Raw genomic sequence first — 23,191 nt, 5'->3', positions numbered from 1 at the left:
GGAGAAGGCCACCTGGGGGTCACTCCTGCACTGGAGGTCGGATCCTTCAGGTCCTGGGGGCTGCGGATTCAGTGCCTTTACCAGGTGTTGGGTCTTTGAAGAAGGCAGTCACGGTCAGGGGGGAGCCTCGGATTCCCTCTGCAGGCATCGCGGTGGGGGGTCAGGGGGGTCAACTCTGGCTACTCACGGTCTCGCAGTCGCCGGGGAGTCCTCCCTGAAGTGATTGTTCTCCACAAGTCGAGCCGGGGGCGTCGGGTGCAGAGTGTCAAGCCTCATGCTTCCGACGGGAAACGCAAGTTGTTTCAAAGTTGCTTCTTTGTTGCAAAGTTGCAGTCTTTGGTGAGCAGAGCCGCTGTCCTCAGGAGTTCTTGGTCCTTCTAGATGCAGGGCAGACCCCTGAGGCTTCAGAGGTCGCTGGTCCCTGTGGAAAGCGTCGCTGGAGCAGTGTCTTTAGAAGTGGGGAGACAGGCCGGTAGACGCTGTGGCCAAAGCAGTTGGTGTCTCCGTCTTCTCTGCAGGGTTTTTCAGCTTAGCAGTCCTCTTCTTCTTAGGTTGCAGGAATCTCAGTTCCTAGGTTCTGAGGAGCCCTTAAATACTAAATTTAAGGGCGTGTTTAGGTCTGGGGGGTTAGTAGCCAATGGCTACTAGCCCTGAGGGTGGGTACACCCTCTTTGTGCCTCCTCCCTGAGGGGAGGGGGGCACATCCCTAATCCTATTGGGGGAATCCTCCATCTGCAAGATGGAGGATTTCTAAAAGTTAGAGTCACCTCAGCTCAGGACACCTTAGGGGCTGTCCTGACTGGCCAGTGACAACTCCTTGTTTTTCTCATTATCTCCTCCGGCCTTGCCGCCAAAAGTGGGGCCGTGGCCGGAGGGGGCGGGCAACTCCACTAGCTGGAGTGCCCTGGGGTGCTGTAACAAAGGGGGTGAGCCTTTGAGGCTCACCGCCAGGTGTTACAGTTCCTGCAGGGGGAGGTGTGAAGCACCTCCACCTAGTACAAGCTTTGTTACTAGTGTGGCAGGCTGCTAAAACCAGTCAGCCTACACGGGTAGTCGGTTAAGGTTTCAGGGGTACCTCTAAGGTGCCCTCTGGGGTGTATGTTACAATAAAATGTACACTGGCATCAGTGTGCATTTATTGTGCTGAGAAGTTTGATACCAAACTTCACAGTTTTCAGTGTAGCCATTATGGTGCTGTGGAGTTCATGCATGACAAACTCCCAGACCATATACTCTTATGGCTACCCTGCACTTACAATGTCTAAGGGTTTGCTTAGACACTGTAGGGGCATAGTGCTCATGCACTTATGCCCTCACCTATGGTATAGTGCACCCTGCCTTAGGGCTGTAAGGCCTGCTAGAGGGGTGACTTACCTATACTTCATAGGCAGTGTGAGGTTAGCATGGCACCCTGAGGGGAGTGCCATGTCGACTTAGTCTTTTTATCCCCACTAGCACACACAAGCTGGCAAGCAGTGTGTCTATGCTGGGTGAGGGATCCCCAGGGTGGCATAAGATATGCTGCAGCCCTTAGAGACCTTCCCTGGCATCAGGGCCCTTGGTACCAGGGGTACCAGTTACAAGGGACTTACCCGGATGCCAGGGTGTGCCAATTGTGGAAACAAAACTACAGGTTAGGGAAAGAACACTGGTGCTGGGGCCTGGGTAGCAGGCCTCAGCACACTTTCAAATCAAAACTTAGCATCAGCAAAGGCAAAAAGTCAGGGGATAACCATGCCAAGGAGGCATTTCCTTACAGAGACCATTGAGACTCTAGTACTGGGAGAGCTCAGCTGGGTGTCATTGAGTGTGAGACCATTGAGACTAGTACCAGGAAAGCTCAGCTGGGTGTCAGTGAGTGTGAGACCCTTGAGACTAGTACTGGGACAGCTGAGCTTGGTGTCAGTGAGTGTGAGACCCTTGAGACTGTAGTACAGGGAGAGCTCAGCTCTGTATCAGTGATGTCAGTGAGTGTGACACCATTGACACTGTAGTACCGTGAGAGCTGAGCTTGCTGTCAGTGAGTGTGAGACCCTTGAGACTAGTACCGGGAGAGCTCATCTTGGTGTCAGTGAGTGTGAGATCCATCAGGCTGCATTATCGGGAGAGCTCAGCTGGGTGTCAGTGAGACCCTTGAGTCTGTAGTACCGGGAGAGCTGAGCTGTGTGTCAGTGAGTGTAAGACCCTGGAGGCTGTAGTACTGGGAGAGCTGAACTTGGTATCAGTGAATGTCAGACCCTTGAGTCTGTAGTACCTGGAGAGCTCAGCTGTGTGTCAGTGAGTGGGAGGCCCTTGAGACTGTAGTACCGGGGGGGCTGAGTTTGTCAGTGAGTGTGTGACCCATCAGGCTGCAGTACTGGGAGAGCTCAGCTGGGTGTCAGTGAGTGTGAGATTCTTGAGACTGTAGTACCAGGAGAGCTTAGCTTGGTATCAGTGAGTGTGAGACCCTAGAGATTGTAGTACCGGGAGAGCCGAGCTTGGTGTCAGTGAGTGTGAGACCCTTGAGACTAGTACGGGGAAAGCTCAGCTGGGTGTCAGTGAGTTTGAGACTGTAGTACCGGGAGAGCTCACTCGGGTATCAGTGAGTGTGAGACCCTTGAGACTGTAGTACTGGGAGATCTCGGCTGGGTGTCAGTCAGTGTGACACCCATCAGGCTGCAGTACCTAGAGAGCTCAGCTAGGTGTCAGTGAGTTTTGAGACCCTTGAGACTGCATTACCAGTAGAGCTGAGCTTGGTGTCGGTGAGTGTGAGACCCATCAGGCTTCAGTACTGGGAGAGCTCAGCTTGGTGTCAGTGAGTGTGAGACCCTAGAGACTGTAGTACCAGGAGAGCTCAGCTTGGTGCAGTACCGGGAGAGCTCAGCTTGGTGCAGTACTGGGAGAGCTCAGCTTGGTGTCAGTGAGTGTGAGACCCTTGAGACTGTAGTACTGGGAGAGCTCAGCTTGGTGTCAGTGGGTGTGAGACCCTTGAGAGTGTAGTACTGGGAGAGCTCAGCGTGGTGTCAGTGAGTGTGAGACCCTTGAGACTGCAGTACCGGGAGAGCTGAGCTTGGTGTCAGTGAGTGTGAGACCCTTGAGACTGTAGTACCGGGAGAGCCGAGCTTGGTGTCAACGAGTATGCGACCCTAGAAACTGCACTACCGGGAGAGCTGAACTTAGTGCCAGTGAGTGTGAGACCCTTGAGACTGTAGTACTGGGAGAGCTGAGCTTGGTGTCAGTGAATGTCAGACCCTTGAGTCTGTAGTACCTGGAGAGCTGAGCTTGGTGTTGGTGAGTGTGAGACCAATCAGGCTGCTTTACTGGGAGAGCTCAGCTTGGCGTCAGTGAGTGTGAGACCCTACAGACTGTAGTACCGGGAGAGCTCATCTTGGTGTCAGTGAGTGTGCGACCCTTGAGACTGTAGTACTGGGAGAGCTGAACTTGGTGTCAGTGAATGTGAGACCCTTGAGACTGCAGTACCGGGAGAGCTGAGCTTGGTTTCAGTGCAGGGGAGACCCTTGAGACTGTAGTACCGGGAGAGCTGAGCTTGGTGTCAGTAAGTGTGGGACCCTAGAAACTGCAGTACCAGGAGAGCTGAGCTCGGTGTCAGTGGTGTCAGTGAGTGTGAGGCCCTTGAGACTAGTACCGGGAGAGCTCAGCTGGGTGTCAGTGAGTGTGAGACCCTTGTGACTAGTACCGTTAAAGCTGAGCTTGGTGTCAGTGAGTGTGAGACCATTGAGATTGTAGTACTGGGAGAGCTGAGCTTGGTGTGTGTGTATGAGAGTGTGAGACCCTTGAGACTAGTATCAGGAGAGCTCAGCTTGGTGTCAGTGAGTGTGAGACCCTTCATGCTGCAGTACCGGGAGAGCTGAGCTTGGTGTAAGTGAGTGTGAGACCATTGAGACTGTAGTACCCAGAGAGCTCAGCTTGGTGTTAGTGAGTGTGAGACCCGTCAGGCTGTTTTACTGGGAGAGCTGAGCTTGGCGTCAGTGAGTGTGAGACCCTTGAGACTGTAGTACCCGGAGAGCTGAGCTTGGTGTCAGTGAGTGTGAGACCCATCAGGCTGCAGTACTGGGAGAGCTCAGCTGCGTGTCAGTGAGTGTGAGATCCTTGAGACTGTAGGACCGGGAGAGCTGAGCTTGACGTCAGTGAGTGTGAGACGCTAGAGACTGTGGTACCAGGAGAGCTAAGCTTGGTGTCAATGAGTGTGAGACCCATCAGGCTGCAGTACTGGGAGAGCTGAGCTTGGTATCAGTGAGTGTGAGACCCTTGAGACTGTAGTACCGGGAGAGCTGGACTTGGTGTCAGTGAGTGTGAGACCCACAGGCTGCAGTACTGGAAGAGATCAGCTGGGTGCATTCAGCACTGAGAGATTTCTGCAGCTCATGCTTTTATCAAAGAGTTGTTGAATGCATAATTTATCTTTGACTGCTGAAAATGACATTTGTTACATCTAGTTTAATTTCTTAGGTCTTGCAATAATTCTGGTAGAACCCCTGAAAACGGACCCACTGCTTCATTTGAGCAGCTCCCTTCAACCAGGTGTCACCTGGATCTTTCACATCTGCTTCAAGTCCCATGGTGCTGTTGTGCCTCAGCCCCTCCCCCACCCAGAGTCCCATGGTACTGTTGTGCCTCAGCCCCTCCCCCCAAGTCCCATGGTACTGTTGTGCCTCACCTCCTCCCCCCACCCAAAGTCCCACAGTACTGTTGTGCCTCAGTCCCCCCTCCCCAAAGTCCCACTGTACTGTTGTGGCTCATCTCCCCTCTCCCCCCAAAGTCCCACGGTACTGTTGTGCCTCAGCCCCTCCCCCCCAAAGTCCCACAGTACTGTTGTACCTCAGCCCCCCCAAAGTCCCACGGTACTGTTTTGCCTCAGACCCCCCCCCCAAAGTCCCACGGTACTGTTGTGGCTCACCTCCCCTCCCCCCCCAAAGTCCCACGGTACTGTTGTGCCTCAGCCCCTCCCCCCCAAAGTCCCACAGTACTGTTGTACCTCAGCCCCCCCAAAGTCCCACGGTACTGTTTTGCCTCAGACCCCCCCCCCAAGTCCCACGGTACTGTTGTGCCTCAGCCCTTCCCCCACCCAGAGTTCCACGGTACTGTTGTGCCTCAGCCCCTCCCCCTGAAAGTCCCACAGTACTGTTGTACCTCAGCACCCCCCTCCAAAGTCCCATGGTACTGTTGTGCCTCAGCCCCTCCCCCCCAAAAGTCCCACAGTACTGTTGTGCCTCAGCCCCACCATCCCCGAAGTCCCACAGTTGTGTTGTGCCTCAGCCCCTCCCCCACCCAGAGTCCCACGGTACTGTTGTGCCTCAGCTCCTCCTCTCCCCCAAAGGTCCCACGGTACTGTTGTGCCTCAGCCCCCCCAAAGTCCCACAGTACTGTTGTGCCTCAGCCCCACCCAGAGTCCCACGGTACTGTTGTGTCTCAGCTCCTCCCCTCCCCCAAAGGTCCCACGGTACTGTTGTGCCTCAGCCCCTTCACCCCCAAAGTCCCATGGTACTGTTGTGCCTCAGCCCCTTCCCCACCCAAAGTCCCACGGTACTGTTGTGCCTCAGCCCCTTCCCCACCCAAAGTCCCACGGTACTGTTGTGCCTCAGCCCCTCCCCACCCAAAGTCCCACGGTACTGTTGTACCTCAGCCCCTTCCCACCGTACTGTTGTGCCTCAGCTCCTCCCCACCCCCAAAGTCCCACTGTACTGTTGTGCCTCAGCCCCTCCCCCACCCAAAGTCCCACGGTACTGTTGTGCCTCAGCTCCTCCCCCCCAAAGGTCCCACTGTACTGTTGTGCCTCAGCCCCTCCCCCCCAAAAGCCCCACGGTACTGTTGTGCCTCAGCCCCTCCCCCCCAAAAGCCCCACGGTACTGTTGTGCCTCAGCCCCTTCCCTCCACCCCCAAAGTCCAACGATACTCTTGTGCCTCAGCCCCTCCCCCACCTAAAGTCCCACAGTACTGTTGTGCCTCAGCTCCATCCCCCCAAAAAAATCCCACAGTACTGCTGTGCCTCAGCCCCTCCCCCACCCAAAGTCCCACAGTACTGTTGTGCCTCAGCTCCCCCCCCAACGGTCACACGGTACTGTTGTGCCTCAGCCCCTCCCCCAGGTCCTATGGTACTGTTGTGCCTCAGCCTCCCCCAGGTCCTATGGTACTGTTGTGCCTCAGCCCCCCCCCCAGAGTCCCACGGTACTGTTGTGCCTCAGCGCCTCCCCACACCCTAAAGTCCCACGGTACTGTTGTGCCTCAGCCCCCCCCCCCAAAGTCGCACGGTACTGTAGTGCATCACCTCCTCCCCCCATCCAAAGTCCCACAGTATTGTTATGCCTCAGCTCCTCCTCCCACCCAAAGTCCCAAGGTACTGTTGTGCCTCAGCCCCTCCCTCCCCCAAAGTCCCACTGTACTGTTGTGCCTGAGCCCCTCCCCACCCAAAGTCCCACTGTACTGTTGTGCCTGAGCCCCTCCACCCAAAAGTCCCACGGTACTGTTGTCCCTCAGCTCCTCCTCCCACCCAAAATTCCACTGTACTGTTGTGCCTCAGCACCCCCCCAAAAGTCCCACAGTACTGTTGTGCCTCAGCCCCCCTCCCCCCAAAGTCCCATGGTACTGTTGTGCCTCAGCCCCCCCCAAAGTCCCACAGTACTGTTGTGCCTCAGCTCCTCCCCCCAACCAAAGTCCCAAGGTATTGTTGTGCCTCAGCCCCTCCCTCCCCCAAAGTCCCACTGTACTGTTGTGCCTGAGCCCACGGTACTGTTGTCCCTCAGCTCCTCCTCCCACCCAAAATTCCACTGTACTGTTGTGCCTCAGCCCCCCTCCCCCCCAAAGTCCCATGGTACTGTTGTGCCTCAGCTCTTCCCCCACCCAAAGTTCCACAGTAATGTGGTGCCTCAGCTCCTCCCACCCATCCAAAGTCCCACGGTACTGTTGTGCCTCAGCTCCTCCCCCCACCCCAAAGTCCCACAGTACTGTTGTGCCCCAGTCCCTCTCCCCCCCAAAGTCCCACAGTACTGTTGTGCCTCAGCCCCTTCCCCCCACGCAAAGTCCCACAGTACTGTTGTGCCTCAGCTCCCCCCCCCACCCAAAGTCCCACGGTACTGTTGTGCCTCAGCCCCCCCCAAAGTCCCACAGTACTGTTGTGCCTCAGCTCCTCCCCCCGCCCAAAGTCCCACGGTACTGTTGTGCCTCAACCCCCCCCACCCCAAAGTCCCACATTACTGTTGTGCCTCAGCTCCTCCCCGCACCCAAAGTCCCACGGTACTGTTGTGCCTCAGCTCTCCATCCCACTGTACTGTTGTGCCTCAGCTCCCCCCCACCCAAAGTCCCACGGTACTGTTGTGCCTTAGCCCCTTCCCCCCCCAAAGTCCCACAGTACTGTTGTGCCTCAGCCCCTTCCCCCCACCCAGTCCCATGGTACTGTTGTGCCTCAGCTCCTCCCCCCCACCCAAAGTCCCACTGTACGGTTGTGCCTCAGCCCCTCCCCCTCAAAATCCCACCATACTGTTGTGCCACAGCTCCTCCGCCCACCCAAAGTCCCACAATACTGTTGTGCCTCAGCCGCTCCCCCCACAAGTCCCACAGTACTGTTGTGCCTCAGCCCCTTCCCCCACCCACCAATGATTGTGCTGGTTGGTGAACTCGTAACTAGGATGATTCAGAGTTTGAGTCAATTTTCCAAGTGTGACTGGTGTGAGATCACACAGCTGTCACTGTAAGAAGGCCTTCTCTTGGGACTTCAGATGGTAGTTTAAAACTCAACCTTTGTGAGAGATATATACATATGTACACTGAAAACACCAAAGGTTACAGGGCCGTTATAGTTAGGGTGACATTTTACCCATACAAAAACATAGAAATTCAGCAGTTATAGCTCTACTTATGTTAAGAAAATAGAATTCATGGCCCAAAGTTACTTTCTGGCACGAGGTATAGTTTCTTCAGATACGTAGAAGTATAACTATTACTGCTGAATTTCTGTGGTTTTGTATGGATAAAATGTAAAACTAACTATCACGTCCCTGTAACTTTTGTTTTTGTCAGTGAAATTCTATGTTTTTTTTAACACACACGTTATTATTTGTGTCATGTTGTGGCAAACCAATCAGGGTCTTGCTTTTCCCCAGGCTCCGAGGAGGCGTCGAAGTAGCGGATCAGCTGATTAAAAAAAGAAAAGGGTATTTATTTGTCCATGGGGGGTCTCTATGTGTCCGGTGGGGTCAGGATACCTGTATTCTGACCCCTTACATGTTTTTACACTGTTTTTTTCCCCACTCCTCAGGCAATGTGAGAAACAAAATGGCTGTCACAACTTTTCTGTGAGGTTGCGGCCAGCCAATCAGGGCCTTGCTTTTCCTCCAAATCTGCAGAGGATCTGCGTCCCTATATATACAAATTTGGTTCTCATTTAATAACTAGTAAACTACTGAATGGATTTACAACAAAAAGGCCTCTTTCTGGACCAATAGCTTCTTTTCTGCTAAATGTGGTGTATTTCTGTCTAGTGGTTTTGGCGCTATTGCTGTCCAAATTCCCTATGGAAAAATGAATGGGGAAAACACATTTTGGGACCTCCCCTATTTCTCGCCCCCTGCTTGACGCATCACCCATAAACTTTCCAGACAGCAGCTGAAGTGGCCACTGTTGTTTTTTGGAATATTTTGTGAAGTTTCATCAATGGTGCCAAAGTTACTAGCAAAACAAATAGAAACTAGGCCCTAACTATAGTTACCTAGCAGCTACTAGGTTATGTGTACGTGTGTGTGTGTGTGTATATATATATATATAAATAAATCCAGTTTGATCCAGTTACTTTTAAAAGGGTTTATTATTCCATTCAATAAAATGCAAGGTGCCGCAAAGAAAACCTGGCCTACACATTTCAGCAAAAGCCTTAGACTGGACCATCAATATATATATATATATATATATATATATATATATATATATATATATATATATATATATATATATATATCTTGTGCCCCAGCCATGCACAGTTTTCTCATCAATAATTTCACTGTTGCAGTGATATTATCTGTGATGTCGAAGAAGATGTCATTAGTGACATAGGCGAGGACACGAGTTATAGTTACTTGAGATAAGTATAACTGCAGAATTTCTATGGCTTTGTGTGTGTAAAATCGGTACCTTACTATAACTTCCGTGTGACCTTTGTTTTTTTTGTTTTTGAATTTCTACTTTGTTTAATGCTATTTTCTATCTGTAACATCCCTGTAACCTGGGGGTGTGAGTGGATGTGTGAGTAGTTCTGTGGGGGGTGTTGGTGTGTGTGTGTGTCTGTGACTGGCTGTGTGAGTAGGTGTGGGAGTGGCTGTGTGAGTGGTTTTGTGGGTGTGTGAGTGGGTGTGTGTGTGAGTGAGTGTTTGAGCAGGTATGTGGATCTGTGAATGTATTTTTTTTATTTTTTTTTATTGGGGTCTGGATCTGTGGGTCCACCCTCATCCATGAGAGACTGCAGATCTACCCGAATCCATCTAAATCCGCGCAAAAATAAAAAAAAGTTTTCTGACAATTTCTTGCCCATGTGGGGTCCTTCACAGACCTTGCCATCAGTAACATGGAGTCAGCAGCAGCCAGCCAATCACGGCACTGCTGTTGGACAGTGAATTCCCTCAAATCCGCAGCGGATCCTTGTTTCTAGATTTACATAAAACATTTGACTTTAACTCCAAAACTATAGAACAGATTTACACCAAATTACAAAAAACATTCTTTCTAGACCAAGATCTAGCTTTTTGCCAAATTTGGTGTTATTTCGTTTAATGGTTCGGACTGTAATCATGGCTAAAATCCCTGTGGGAAATTGCTTGCAGACATTTTGGGACTCCCCCTATTTCTCAGCTGCCACATAACAGATCACCCTAATTTTGAACATGGATATTTTAATTTTGGAGCAATGCTCCTGAAGCCTCTTTCTATGTTTCAAATGTTGATGGACTGATTAAAATTATTAATAAATGCTGTTACTTAGTGCTAAGGCAGAATGTATCTCGCATCACCTCTGAATGTAAACTTTTTGATTGGTGTAAGCAGATAAGTGCCTTCGAGGGTGACTAGAGTGGCAAGTTGGTTTGGCATCAGGGAATTTTCTCGGTTTACCCATATTTTTTATTTATGTGTGTATAAATATATGTGTAAAATATTATGCAACAAACATAAGGTATCATGGAAATAAGTTATGGTGCTCAGCAGATCTCTGTTTACCTAGTCTCTGTTGCTGAAAGGTTGATGCTTTCCCCATTCTTCCATCCCTCAGGAACTTCCTCGCAAAGATGGCTCTGATTTGCTGGTGCCCCAGACCCCAGGCCAGGCTGAGCTCTCCGTTCCAGCTGTTACCAAGCTCAGCAACTCGCCAAGCTCGTCCAGTACGCTCAAGCGACCAACTAGCCTCAGCCGCCATGCTAGTGCAGCTGGCATTCCACTCGCCTCCCCGAACCACTGGAGTGCCAGCAAGGGCCACAAACCGGTGGGTCACAGCCCCCTGGACAGTGGGGAGGGGCCCTTCATTGAGCCAGAGGACATCTCGCAGCTCCTGGCCGACGTTGGGCAGTTTGCAGAACGACTTGAAAAGCTGCGGGATGTGGTGCTGGCTGATGGTAAGTCCTCAATTTGTGCCATGGGCTGTAAATCAGGAGTAACTTGTAGAGAAAGTCCCAGAATACTCTGTGTGTAACACTCCCATGTGGGTGAGCAGCAGGCTCTAGGCAGTGCAGAACCCAGCAGCTCCAGTGCCTTGATGAGCCTCTGCCTGAGGCTTATAACACCAGCTTGTATGATCTGGAGTGGTCATTAGAGATCTACCATATGGTCTGTTTGCTCCATGAGGCAGTTGAGCAAATGCAGAAACTGTAACAAAGCCAGTTACAGAAGGGAGGAGAGAAAGGCACCTATAGCAATCAAGCAAGGGAAGGGAGGAGAGTGGTACTCCTGGGGGCTCTAGCAAGAGAAGCAAGAAGAAAGGGACCCCTGAGGAAGTCTGGGAAGGGATAAGAGTGGGACCCCTGGGGGACTCCGTGAGAGATGCAAGATGAACAGCAACCCGGGAGACTAAAATAAGAAAGGTGAGCTAAGAGGGTCCCCAGGGGGTCTCTAGCAAGGGAAGAGAGATGAGCGGGAATCCTCAGGGCTCTACACGAGATGCAAGATGGAAGGCACCGCACAAGACTCTAGTAAGAAAGGCAAGGTAGGAGGGACCCCAGGGGGACTCTAGCAAGGGAAGCAAGATTAAAGGGGCACCTGGTGTATGCTTCCAAGGGAACTAAGAGAGAGAGAGAGAGATACATCTGAGGGACTATGCGACAAATGAACTATGAAGAACACCCTGTGTTAGTCTTGCTAAAAAGGGCAGTTAAGAGAGATCCCTGGGGAACTCTAGCAAGAGAGGTGAGTTGTGAGGGACCCCTGGGTGACTGTAGTAAGAAAATAAGAAACCGACTGCAGGGGTGTGGAATTTAATAAAATATCTACTTGTCCATGGGACAGGTTGCTTCTTAGATCTACTTGTCCTGTGAAAAAATCTACTTGTCCCTTTGGGGCCACGTAGTGTGGCGACAAATTATGGCAGCAGTCTCATTATGTAAGCGCTCTGATAATAGCCTCTCTGATTATGCCAGGGCTACTACTATAGTAAGGCTTGAATACTTGCAATTTCAATCCCTAGTATAGCAATCTCCTTATTTTGCCACCTTTCCGCAGATCTACATACTGGGGCTGGGGAAGCAGTAAGCAATAGTTCCAGGGTTGGAATGCCTTTGAGTCTGCAAACTACAAACTTGCATGTTTTAAGGATTTTCACCAGCTCTTCTCTAATCTTTTCCCATAATGACGAAGGCTGGAAATTTACTCCTTGAAATGGCAGAAGTCGAAGTTTTTCCAGGGTTGGGAAAAAAGTGGTTGGAGGGAATGTGACCTTGTAAACGCTCAATAGATTTTCACCTGAGCAAATCTGAACATGCATATTTTCTCTTGTTAAAATACAGTTCACAAATATTTTCTAGAAATGCGGTTTCCTGGTCAACTTCTGTAAGTTCTTGTGAATTCATGAAAGCCACTAACTCAAACATCTATACCATGGGTGCACTTTCGTGATTTGCTTTAGGAATTGGGTCCCTAATTAGGTCTGGTGTTAACAAAGACATTTTGTTTTATTAAACTTCTATTTCTCTCTCTATCTATCAGCTGGCTTTACTGTGAGTGATCACATTCTGCTTCTTCTTCTTCTTCAATACTTTATTCGGTACAAATAGACCATAAAAGGCATTTAATAAATACAACCATACAAATTTCATGAGCGTTAGATTAATACAAACATTATTAATACATATTTCGAATTCCGAAAGCAGCATATATATAATTTAACATAGCATGTATTGTCTCATCTCCCAACTTATGTAAGTAAGAGTAGGCAAGCTGGCTAGTTCTAATACTTTTAGATAAAAGAATAGGACGTAAAAACCTTTTCCTTGGGGTGATATAAAAATTGCAAAAAAGTATAAAGTGCAATGTGCTTTGAGATGTCTTTCCGTCACAGCAACACAGTGGAAGATTCTTGAACCAAGTTCCACATGGGAGGGAAATGCTACCAGGTAATGTAATGTATTCAGACGTAACCTGGTAAGTAGAAACCTTTGTCGCTCAGAGCTGGTGATGACCAAATATAACATCGGATGTGATTGCTGTGGCTGGCTCCTCTCCTGATTTCTCTCTAAACCTAAATTTAGCTTTGAGTCCCGTATTTGCTGCCAATATATTTCCTTTACCCTTTTAATGTCCCGCTTTGTCATGAGGTCCGGCTTAAAAAAGAACTCCCCTACTCCAAGGGAGAAAAGCAAAGAACGGACATATCTGATCCAAGGTATGTCCAGTGATCTTGATAACGAGAGGCAGTCCTGTATCACCATCCTACATAGGTGGGCTTCCGGTTTTAACCACATTTTTAACCATAATAATACCGGTTGAAGCTTTATGTAATCAGATATACCTCTCAAGCCCACTTCATCTTGGCAAATCTTTACTGAAGTTCATTGCTGGACTGCTAATAACCTCATTAGAAACTTGTTTTTTACAACCTGGATGCTCGAGGAGTCCACATAGCCCCAAACCCCTGCTCCAAATGTCGCAATAGAAAGACATTTACTAGAAAATACAGTCATCATCTCTTTTATGGGTTTATGTCCCAACTTTTTTGAAAATCTAAAAACAGCATCTATGACTCTTTGAAATTGTGTTAGGCGTATATATACTAAAAATTTCCAATTAAAATCAACATCAATGGGAACCCCCAAATACGTAAAATGTGTAACCTTAAGTATTTCTCCCCCTTCCAGAATACATTTTTTTGTTTTTGCCAACTTTGGCCCACTCTTCATCACAAATGACTTTGATATATTAATTTTAAGACCAAGATTTCCCATAAATACATTAAAAGCATTCAATAAAATTTGGAGGCCATTTGCTGTCCTTGAGATAAGTATGGCATCATCTGCATATAGCAGTACTGGAATTGGAGAATTATTAATAGTTGGCAAGTCCTTCCCCATTTCACAGAGAAATTTCTCTAATCCATTTATATAAAGAAAGAAAAGAAAGGCGGCCAGAACACAACCCTGCCTGACCCCCTTTAATGAAGATAACTTCTCTGTTAGATCACCCTTCTGGGAGTAACGAACTTGTGCTGAGGTGCATGCATGAAGCCTACTAAGTAGGACAATTATATCTTTATCCACCCCCATTATTGACATGACCATCCACAATTTCTCTCGATTAACTGTATCGAAAGCACATGACAAGTCCATAAATGCTAGGTGTACACACCCCTTTTTGGCTTTCGTATATTTCTGGACTATCGGAGTCAAATTGAATGTTTGTTCAGCTGTGCCCAGCCCTGGTCGAAACCCAAATTGCACTTCTGAGAGGCAATTAGTCTCCATTGCCTAATTTTCCAGCTTGTTTAGGATCACTCGGCCTAGAATCTTGACTGAACTATCCAAAAGGGAAATTGGTCGATAACATAAGGGATCTGACCTATCCCCCTTTTTAAAGATTGGGACAATGATTCGCCTCTCTCCGGGTATCTACTAATGGGCCTGTCATGGCAGATCTCAAAACATTGGTAAGCAATGGTCCCCAAAAATCTGGGAGCGCTATAAATAAATCGGCTGGGATTCTGTCTGGGCCAGGGGCTTTCTCAGAAGGACAATCTTGAATGGCCTGTTTTACGTCAGCTACATTTATGGTGTTACTAAAAGCCACACTAATCAAAGCGTTGTTTATTGTCATAAGACAACTCGTATTGTCCTGTGGGACATTGTTTTCTATTGTAAAAGTTTTTGAAAAATAATCCACCCAAGTTTGTGCTGGAATGACAGTGTCCATAATCATTTTGGCCTTATCATTCAACAACGGAGAATTAACCACTCGCCAAAAGGCAGCTGTATCTCTATTTGTGCTTGCCTCAATCAAATCCTCCCAAGCAGACTCCCTTAATTCAGCCTTTCTAGTAGCAAGTGCATCCTTGTATCCCTTTCTCACAATTTTAATAGCATGTCGATCTTGAGGGAAAAAATTAGTTATTTTCTTCAACTTTTTTAGAGATGGTTAAACCATCGAGGGCCTCTTTCTTTATTGATACTAGGGCGCTGTAGTTTTTCAGCCATGTACTTTGTCAGAGAAGAGAAGGCATACACAATTTCGTGAGGGGGGCATCTTCACCCAAAGCTGTCATGACGTCTGTCCACTTATTCAAAAATAAGTCTTTGAAAAAACTGTTACTATCTATTTTTCCCCATTTAATTATCAGGCCTTTCCGAGCTGAAAACGTCATATCTGGGTGTTGCTTTTCTACTCTTGAATCATTATTCAATCCCAGACTTGTTTCTATGATTAAAGGATTATGATCACTGACACAGGTTAACATCACCCTGAATTGTCCAACAAAAGGGGTAAGTTCTCTGGAATAAATAATAAAATCACTTGTAGTATGGACATCACTTCTTATAAACGTCGTACCCCCTCTACTAGTGAAGTTGGAAAGAGCAAAAAATTAGCTACTATCAATCAATTTAGAGCATTCCCATAAGGAGTGTGTTTAAAATGTTGGATGGGACAATCTTATTCATCACAGAGCCCACAACAATCTAAAAGCTCTAGTTCACACAGATGGGCATTAAAATCACCAACCCAAATTATTCTTAAATCCTTCTTACTCATGTTCATGGCCTTATGTATTATCATTTCAAGGTTATCAATCACACTAGTGTCCGAGTGATCAAAGATATTGTTGTAATAATTAATCAGCAACACGTCGAATGGCTCAGGAAGTTTCAAAATTAAAACCAAAAAATAAGGGGTGTGCCCATTACATGCACATCCACCCCCCTCCCATTACAGATACAAAAGTGGCCAGTCCTTCCTTAGCCCTACCCACGGAGGACTTGATTGCAGGGACACTATATGTGGTATAGCCATTGACATGAGGCGGCTCTATAAGCCATGTCTCTTGACAACATCCCAGCCGGTCAAGGTTTCCCACGTTTGATTTCCATCCTGCCACATTCCAAGAGGTAATCCCAGAGACTGCCATGCCTGGTATATTAGAAGCTCCCTTGGGTTGCAGACGGGGCTGATGTAATGTATTTGTCTCCTCTGGGTAAAACCCTATTACTGATGGTCAATCTAATTGTTCTAAATAATCCAGGGGCTCAAACCTTTAGACAGCATCAGGGCAGTATCATGCAGCTTGGGGGCACCAAGATGGCTAGGATTCTGTTCTCCACTGAGGTTCCACCCTCGGTTGTGGTGACTTCATTATCACTGATATAGAGTCAACCTTCTCCTCAAGAACAGCCACTTTCTCCAAAACCAGGGAGCATATAATATCACCAAGCTGACTGTCGATCTGGCTAAAATAGTCATTGGGAAATGTCGAAGTTTTAATATCTTTTATCTGTTTCCCCGTAGATCTCTTTGGTGGTTTAAATTGTAGCTTCCCCTTTCTCTATTTCTACTAAAACCTTTCCAGGTACGTTAGATTTTACAGGAGACAGAGCTGAATCTAAAAAAGAGTCTATGACATGGGGAGAAATCAATTGCCTACTCTTTTTAACGGGTGGGCTCTCAGGGGTTATAGAGTTAATTTGGTCAGCTCGAGGATCCTTATCCCTTATAACACAGGGATCCCTTGTCCTATTTGATAACGATTTTACGTGAGGAGTCTTTACTTCTATCACTCCTTTCCCTGTTTTCTCAAGTGTTGATTCTAAGGTGGCTTCCACCTTTCCTATCTCCGACTCAATAACACCCATCACAGAAGTGAGTTAACTAGTTATCAACTTAGGGGCAGTAGCCTCCTGATAAGAACCCCCCTTTCCGTGGTCTCCTTTACGTTTCCCCATCAAGGCAAGCAAATTCTAAATTAATAACTAAGGGGCTGATTCTAACCCCGGCGGTCTTCGACCGCCGGGGCGAGGGTCGGCGGGAGCACCGCCGACAGGCCGGCGGTGCCCCGCAGGGCATTCTGACCGCGGCGCTTTGGCCGCGGTCAGAAAGGGTAAACCGGCGGTCTCCCGCCGGTTTACCGCTGCCCTCAGAATCCCCCATGGCGGCGCAGCTTGCTGCGCCGCCATGGGGGATTCTGACCCCCCCTACCGCCATCCTGTTCATGGCGGGAAAGCCGCCATGAACAGGATGGCGGTAGGGGGGGTCGCGGGGCCCCTGGGGGCCCCTGCCGTGCCCATCCCAATGGCATGGGCACGGCAGGGGCCCCCGTAAGAGGGCCCCGCAAGGTATTTCAGTGTCTGCCTTGCAGACACTGAAATACGCGACGGGTGCTACTGCACCCGTCGCACCTTCCCACTCCGCCGGCTCGATTACGAGCCGGCATCCTCGTGGGAAGGGAGTTTTTCCCTGGGCTGGCGGGCGGTCTTTTGGAGACCGCCCGCCAGCCCAGGGAAAAACTCATAATACCCTCCGCGGTCTTCTGACCGCGGAGCGGTATTATGGGGGCGGAATTCTGGCGGGCGGCCTCCGCCGCCCGCCAGAATTAGAATCACCCCCTAAGTGTCTTATATTTTTAAAAGAAAATATCCTGGAGGTTATAGTTCTACGCTCCCTCCAACTTCTACTTAATACATAGATTACAAAGGCATTAAAAATATCTAAAAGGAAAAGGAAAGAAAAACACTTTAAAAACCTAAAAGGGCTCCACCTCCTTCTTCAGACAGCGCTGTTTCGTTATTAGTCCAATCTCCAGGGCCCCTTTAGCGTAGATTAAAGAGGGGGGGCCCAGCCCAGCCTCCTCCAGTCGATGACGGGCGAAGGACGGGCCTGCCTTGGCCCGGGCTTTGCCCGGGCGCTGCGGGAGCGCAGGCAGCACTTTATGCGCTCTGGCGAGGTCTCTCCCCGAGGGCTTAGCTCTGCCCTCCTCCAAGCGTTGCCGGGGCTCTCCCCCGGTGACAAAAAAAACAGGGAAGGAGTTCAGCGAGTCCCGCGAAGCAGGAGCGCAGGCAGCGCTTTATGAGCTCTGGCGAGGTCTCTCCACAAGGGCTTAGCTCCGTCCTCCTCCAAACGTTGCCGGGGCTCTCCCCCGGTGACAAAAAAAACGGGGAAGGAGTTCAGCGAGTCCCGCGAAGCAGGAGCGCAGGCAGCGCTTTATGAGCTCTGGCGAGGTCTCTCCCCGAGGGCTTAGCTCCGTCCTCCTCCAAACGTTGCCGGGGCTCTCCCCCGGTGACAAAACAAACATGGAAGGAGTTCAGCGCATCCCCACATTCTGCTCTTCCACAAGTAGCCTATTGGCGCACAAAGTAGTTTTGTTCACTGCAAGAAACTACTGTGGCAATCAGTGGTGCAACAAAACTGGAGAGGATCCCCCCTACAAAGAACATGGGGGCCTCCCACCCCCAATCCAGAGTCACTCAGGGTAGGTGCTGTGCTAAAGGGGCCTGCAGAGCATTTATTATGCCACTGGTGGCAATGTGTGCTTTTTGAGACCAAAATCGTTTTTTTTCTTCTTTTTGCCAGTGTTTGTTACAATGGTGAGGGCCTGGCAGCTCCCACAACAATAAAATGTCACAAAAGCCATGTCAAAACAAGATATACATTGACAAACCCAAAAGTCTCACAACAAATGTGGGATCGGTTGGCTTTGGCAGTGCTTATTTTTTTAATGCTTCTCATAATCTTGTTGAAAATGGTTACACTGATTTTCCATTAGGAATATTTTTTGGGAAATGTAGCATGCATCAACACATTTTAATAAGTGATGTTTCAAAGAAATAGCACCTAAAATGTCATAGTGGCAAAAGGTTTTTTTCCTACTTTCATTTTTTTCTGACCATTTTAATTTGGAAGCAAAGAATAAACACTCTTGCTTACAAGCTTCTGCAAATATGTGCATCTAATCAGAGGGCATTCTGGGAGCATTATACTTAGCCTCATATTGTTAAACTTTTCAAACATGCATACACTTTTTTTTTTTTTTTTTTTACTGGAACCACGGTCAGTAATGCAGTGTGACCTTAAAACGTTTATTTACAGCGCTCACCCTAACAATGAAGGCTTTCCGTTAATGAACCATAAATACAAGCTCAAAGAACTTTAACATATGGACACGCATTACCTCAACTGCAGACAGTTCCCTTCCTTGCACACTGACAGTCAAAGGGTCTGTGCTACACAGGGTTGGACCTACTTGTCCCAAGGACAAAATAAACATGAAAACTTGTTGCCCTTGGCCCCAAACAGTATGTCCCGTGTGTCTAGAATTCCACACCCCTGGACTGCAAAGGACTTTAGCTAGACAAGGCAGTTGCAAATCTAGCAAGTGGATCTAGAAGGGAGGCACCTGGAGGGACACTAGCAAGACAAGCAAGAAGAAAGGAAACTGCAGTTGATTCTCGCAAGAAAGGGTAGTTGGGACCCCTAAGGACTTCAGCTAAAGACCTATTGATAAAGGGACCCCCGGGGACTCCAACTAAAGAGGCAAGAAGGATGGGAACTCTGGGGGATTCTCATAAGAGGTGTGAGCTGAGTGGGACCCCACAGGACTTTAGCGAGAGTCGCACAAATTAAGTAACACCTAATGAAATTGAGGGGAGGGTGCAACACCTGAGGGTCACCAGCAAGAGAAGCAAGATGAAAGGAAACACTGGGTGTATTGTAGCAGTCGGTGTTGCTGTGTTGTAGCGGTGAGTGTTGCTGTGTTGTAGGTGTGGTTGTCTGTGTTGTATCAGTGGGTGTTGCTTTGTTGTGTTAGTGGGTGTCGCTGTGTTGTATCAACTGGTGCTGCCGTGTCATATTTGTGTGTTGCTGTGTTGTATCAGTGGGTTTTGCCATTTTGTATCAGCGCTTGTTGCTGTGTTGTAGGTGTGGGTGTTGCTGTGTTGTATCAGTGGGTGTTGCCGTTTTGTATCAGTGGTTGTTGCTCTTATGTAGAAGTGGGTGCTTCTGTTGTATCAGTTGGTGCTGCTGTGTTCTAGGTGGGGCTGTTGCTGGGTTGTATTAGGGTGTGTTGTAGTAGTGGGTGTTGCTCTGTTGTAGCAGTTGGTGTTGCAGCAGTGGGTGTTGCTGTCCTGTAGCAGTGGGTGTTGCCATGTTGTAGCAGTGGGTCCCCACTACCATCCCCAGGATCTGGAAAAACATGGCTGGAGAAAGATCCTTCTCCTACTGCGCCGCGCAGACCTGGAGCACGATGCCGCTCCACCTCAGGCAGTCCCACACCTGGCTATCTTCACGAAGGACCTCAAGACTTGTCTCTTTGACTGCTTGGAGTCCCCCAGCTAGCACCTTGAGACCCCATGGGTGATAAGCTGCGTTTTATAAATGTTGATTGGGGTTTGCTGTGTTGTATCAGTGGGGTTTGCTGTGTTGTATCAGTGGGATTTTCTGTGTTGTATCACTGAGTGTGTGTGTTATAGCAGTGGGTTGTGCAGTATAGATTTTGCTGTGTTGTAGCAATGAGTGCTGCTGTGTTGTAGCAGTGGATGTTGCTGTGTTGTAGCAGTGGGTGTTCCTATGTTGTAGCAGTGGGTGTTGCTGTGTTGTAGCTATGTTGTAGCAGTGGGGGTTGCTGTGTTGTATCAGTAGGGGTTTGTGTTGTATCAGTGGGTGTTTGTATTGTACCTGTGGGTGTTGCTGCGTTGTATCAGTGTGTTGGTGTTTTGTATCACTGGGTGTTTGTGTTATAGCAGTGGGCTGTGGCGTATTGTATCGGTGGGTGTTGCTGTGTTGTAGCAGTGGGTGTTGCTGTGTTGTAGGTGTTGTAGGTGTTGCTGTGTTGTAGGTGTGGGTGTTGCTGTGTTGAAGGTGTTGCTGTGTTGTATCAGTGGGTGTTTCGGTGTTGTTGGTCTGGGTATTGCTGTGTGTAGGTGTGGGTTTTGCTTTGTCGTATCAGTGGGTGTGTGCCCTGTTGTAGGTGTGGGTGTTGCCGTGTTGTATCAGTGGTTGTTGCTGTGTTGTATCAGTGGGTGTTGCTATGTTGTATCAGTGGGTGCTGCCGTGTTGTATCATTGGGTGTTTGTGTGGTATCAGTGGGTGTTGCTTTGTTGTTTAAGAGGTAGTTGCTTTGTTGTAGAAGTGGCTGTAGCTGTGTTGCAGCTTTGGGTGTTGCCACGTTGTAGCAGTGGGTGTTGCCACGTTGTAGTAGTGGGTGTTACTGTGTTGTAGCTGTGGGTGTTGCCGCATTGCATCAGTGGGTATTGCTGTGTTGTAGGTGTGGGTGTTGCATCAGAGGGCATTGCTGTGTTGTAGGTGTGGGTGTTGCATCAGAGGGCATTGCTATGTTCTTGGTGTTGCTGTGTTACTTCAGTGGGTCTTTGTGTGGTATCAGTGGGTGTTGCTTTGTTGTAGAAGTGGGTGTAGCCGTGTTGTAGCTGTGGGTGTTGCCATGTTGTAGCAGTGGGTAGTACTGTGTTGTAGCTGTGGGTGTTGCTGTGTTGTAGATGTTGCTATGTTGTATCAGTGGCTGTTTCTGTGTTGTAGGTGTGGGTGTTGCATCAGAGGGCATGGCTGTGTTATATCAGTGGGTGTTGTTGTGTTGTATCAGTGGGTGTTGCCGTGAGTACATTATTAGTATAAGCTGATTTGAGCAGAAAGCTATGTGAGTTTGTTAGTTAGGTTTGAACAGAATAATAGTGGGGTAGGAGTGGAAGAAACCGTAAGTGTTAATTGGGAGTTTATAGTAGTAGGATGAGGCTTGAGATGAGTAAAGGAGAGATGGAGGAGGGGAGAGTCTGTAGAAAGGGGTCAGGGAGGTCATGGTAGTAGAAGGGGTATTGTATGAGTCAAAGGTGAGATAAGTGAGGGAGAAGATAGTAGTAAACTGAGGTTCGGGTGATCCAGGAGTGGTAGAGGAGGGAAGAGCTCAGGAAGGGTTATTTTGGAGATAGTAGTAGGATTGGTTTGGGATGAGTCAGAGTGGGGATGGAGGATAGATTGATAGAGGTACAAGGTGATGGGGAGACATAGTAAAGACGAGAGAGTTTTGTTTTATTAATATTTTTTTTTCCACTTGTACAGTAGGACTAAAGTAATAAATAGCTACATAAATACATAGTAAGGGAATATATCTGTAAGGAATATAATAATGGATATAAGATTTGAAGTTGTTATCAATTTATTTTTGTACTTTTCTATCATTATTTTATCTTTCCTCAATTTTCCATAACGAAAAGCTTGGTGATAAAATAGTAAGGATAACATTTTCTCATTGTGATAGCTAAAATGAAAGTAGGGATTCATAATATCTAACCTAACGACTTATCAAGGAACTATGTGATGACCTATGAACATGTTAAGCATAGAATAGTGTGTGTATGTGTGTGTGTGTGTGTGTGTGTATCCATAGACATATACACATACATTGTTATACTTGTATGTACATATATGCATAAACATATATATATATATATGCCTGACGCCGAAAGATAGCGGGCAAACTTTAAGTAGGCTCCCGCCTCCTGACTCCCGATACGGAGATCCCGGCCGCGAACTGCGGCAATATTTGTAGCGCATGGGGATGCGAGGCACATAAAGAGCCCAAAACCAAAACGGAGAGAACCTCCGATAGAGTGCCACACGGGCCGGAAGGAGGTGACGGGCCGCCACACAGCAGAAGAAGGAGCCTGGGCCTGGCAGCGTGAGAAGGCCCAGTGCGAGGTGAGGAGTGGCGACAGCGGTGGGGGGGCAGTGACTGAGTCGGATGAACTCTGCCCTCCTTATCTCCACTATTATAGACAGATTCCCCTTCCCCTGATCCATTGCTGTGAGGGGCAGGGGGGGGGGCCTTGCGGGGAGGGGACCCAAGTGACGCGGCCTACCTGGTGGCCCGGAGAAGCGACCGAAGATATGAGAGGAGGGTAGAGACAGAGAGCCATGATGGCGGAATTGGACTGACTGTGGTGGGAGCGGAGTGGCGAGGAGGCCGAGCAGCGCCTGGAGTTCTTCTCCCCCCCCTTCTTTTGCATCACCATCACAACCCCCCCTCCCTTGGCTGGAGATCTTCAGGAGCGGAGAACCTCCCCTGATGAGATGACGATTTGCGCAGACTGAAGCCAGCTGAAGGGGACGTTGATGACCGCCTAGTACACATCTCTTATTTCAGCTACCTGTAGAGCAACTGCATTGCCTGGCCTGGGGGGGGTAAATATTGGATGCAGAACACTGGGGCCGAGCTGCCCATGTTCGTGCCCGCCATGGGGAGAAGGGGTGGATCCAGCGCAAGTTCACAGGAGTGACGGGATACTGCTCTGCCGACTGTCCCTGTGATGCGGGACCGAGAGGCAGTTCAGGCTCCCTCCTACCAGGAGGACAAACTAGCCAAAATCCTGGAAGCCATCGAGACCACTGGCCAAGACCTGCAGCACAGAGTGGATGCAGTGGCGATAGAGGTCACCTTACTCCGTGAGGACCAAAAAAAATCTGTCTGCAAGGGTGACAAGTGCGGAGAGTGATCTTAAAGACTTGCGACCATTGAGATGGTCAGATCTCTAGAAGATAAGGTCCAAGAACTAAAGGCGCAGAGCTGAAGATTCCGAAGCCCGCTCCAGGCGCAATAAAATCCGCATGATGGGGTTTCTGGAAGGGGCAGAAGAGTCAGACACCATCCAATTTTTCGAGGCCTGGTTGGCGCAAAGCATGGGGAAGGAAGCTTTGTCCCCACACTACCTTGTAGAGCACGCACAGAGAGTCCCAGCTTGTGAGCCAC

At 48.8% G+C, this 23,191-nt stretch overlaps 1 protein-coding gene across 7 annotated transcripts in view; it reads left to right on the top strand.

Annotated features, from left to right (window-relative positions):
* The window catches only part of ARHGAP45 (Rho GTPase activating protein 45), a 381,773-nt gene that overhangs the window by 63,415 nt on the left and 295,167 nt on the right, over positions 1 to 23,191 (top strand). For all 7 annotated transcript variants that reach the window (XM_069216459.1, XM_069216457.1, XM_069216454.1 and 4 more), the window contains exon 2: positions 10,250 to 10,589. In XM_069216459.1, coding sequence (XP_069072560.1) covers positions 10,250 to 10,589 — 340 coding nt within the window. The remainder of the gene's footprint in view (positions 1 to 10,249; positions 10,590 to 23,191) is intronic.

This window comes from Pleurodeles waltl, chromosome 12 (genome assembly GCF_031143425.1).
Source record: "Pleurodeles waltl isolate 20211129_DDA chromosome 12, aPleWal1.hap1.20221129, whole genome shotgun sequence".
In the NCBI taxonomy this organism is placed as follows: domain Eukaryota; kingdom Metazoa; phylum Chordata; class Amphibia; order Caudata; family Salamandridae; genus Pleurodeles; species Pleurodeles waltl.
This window is presented reverse-complemented; position numbering and strand designations above follow the sequence as displayed.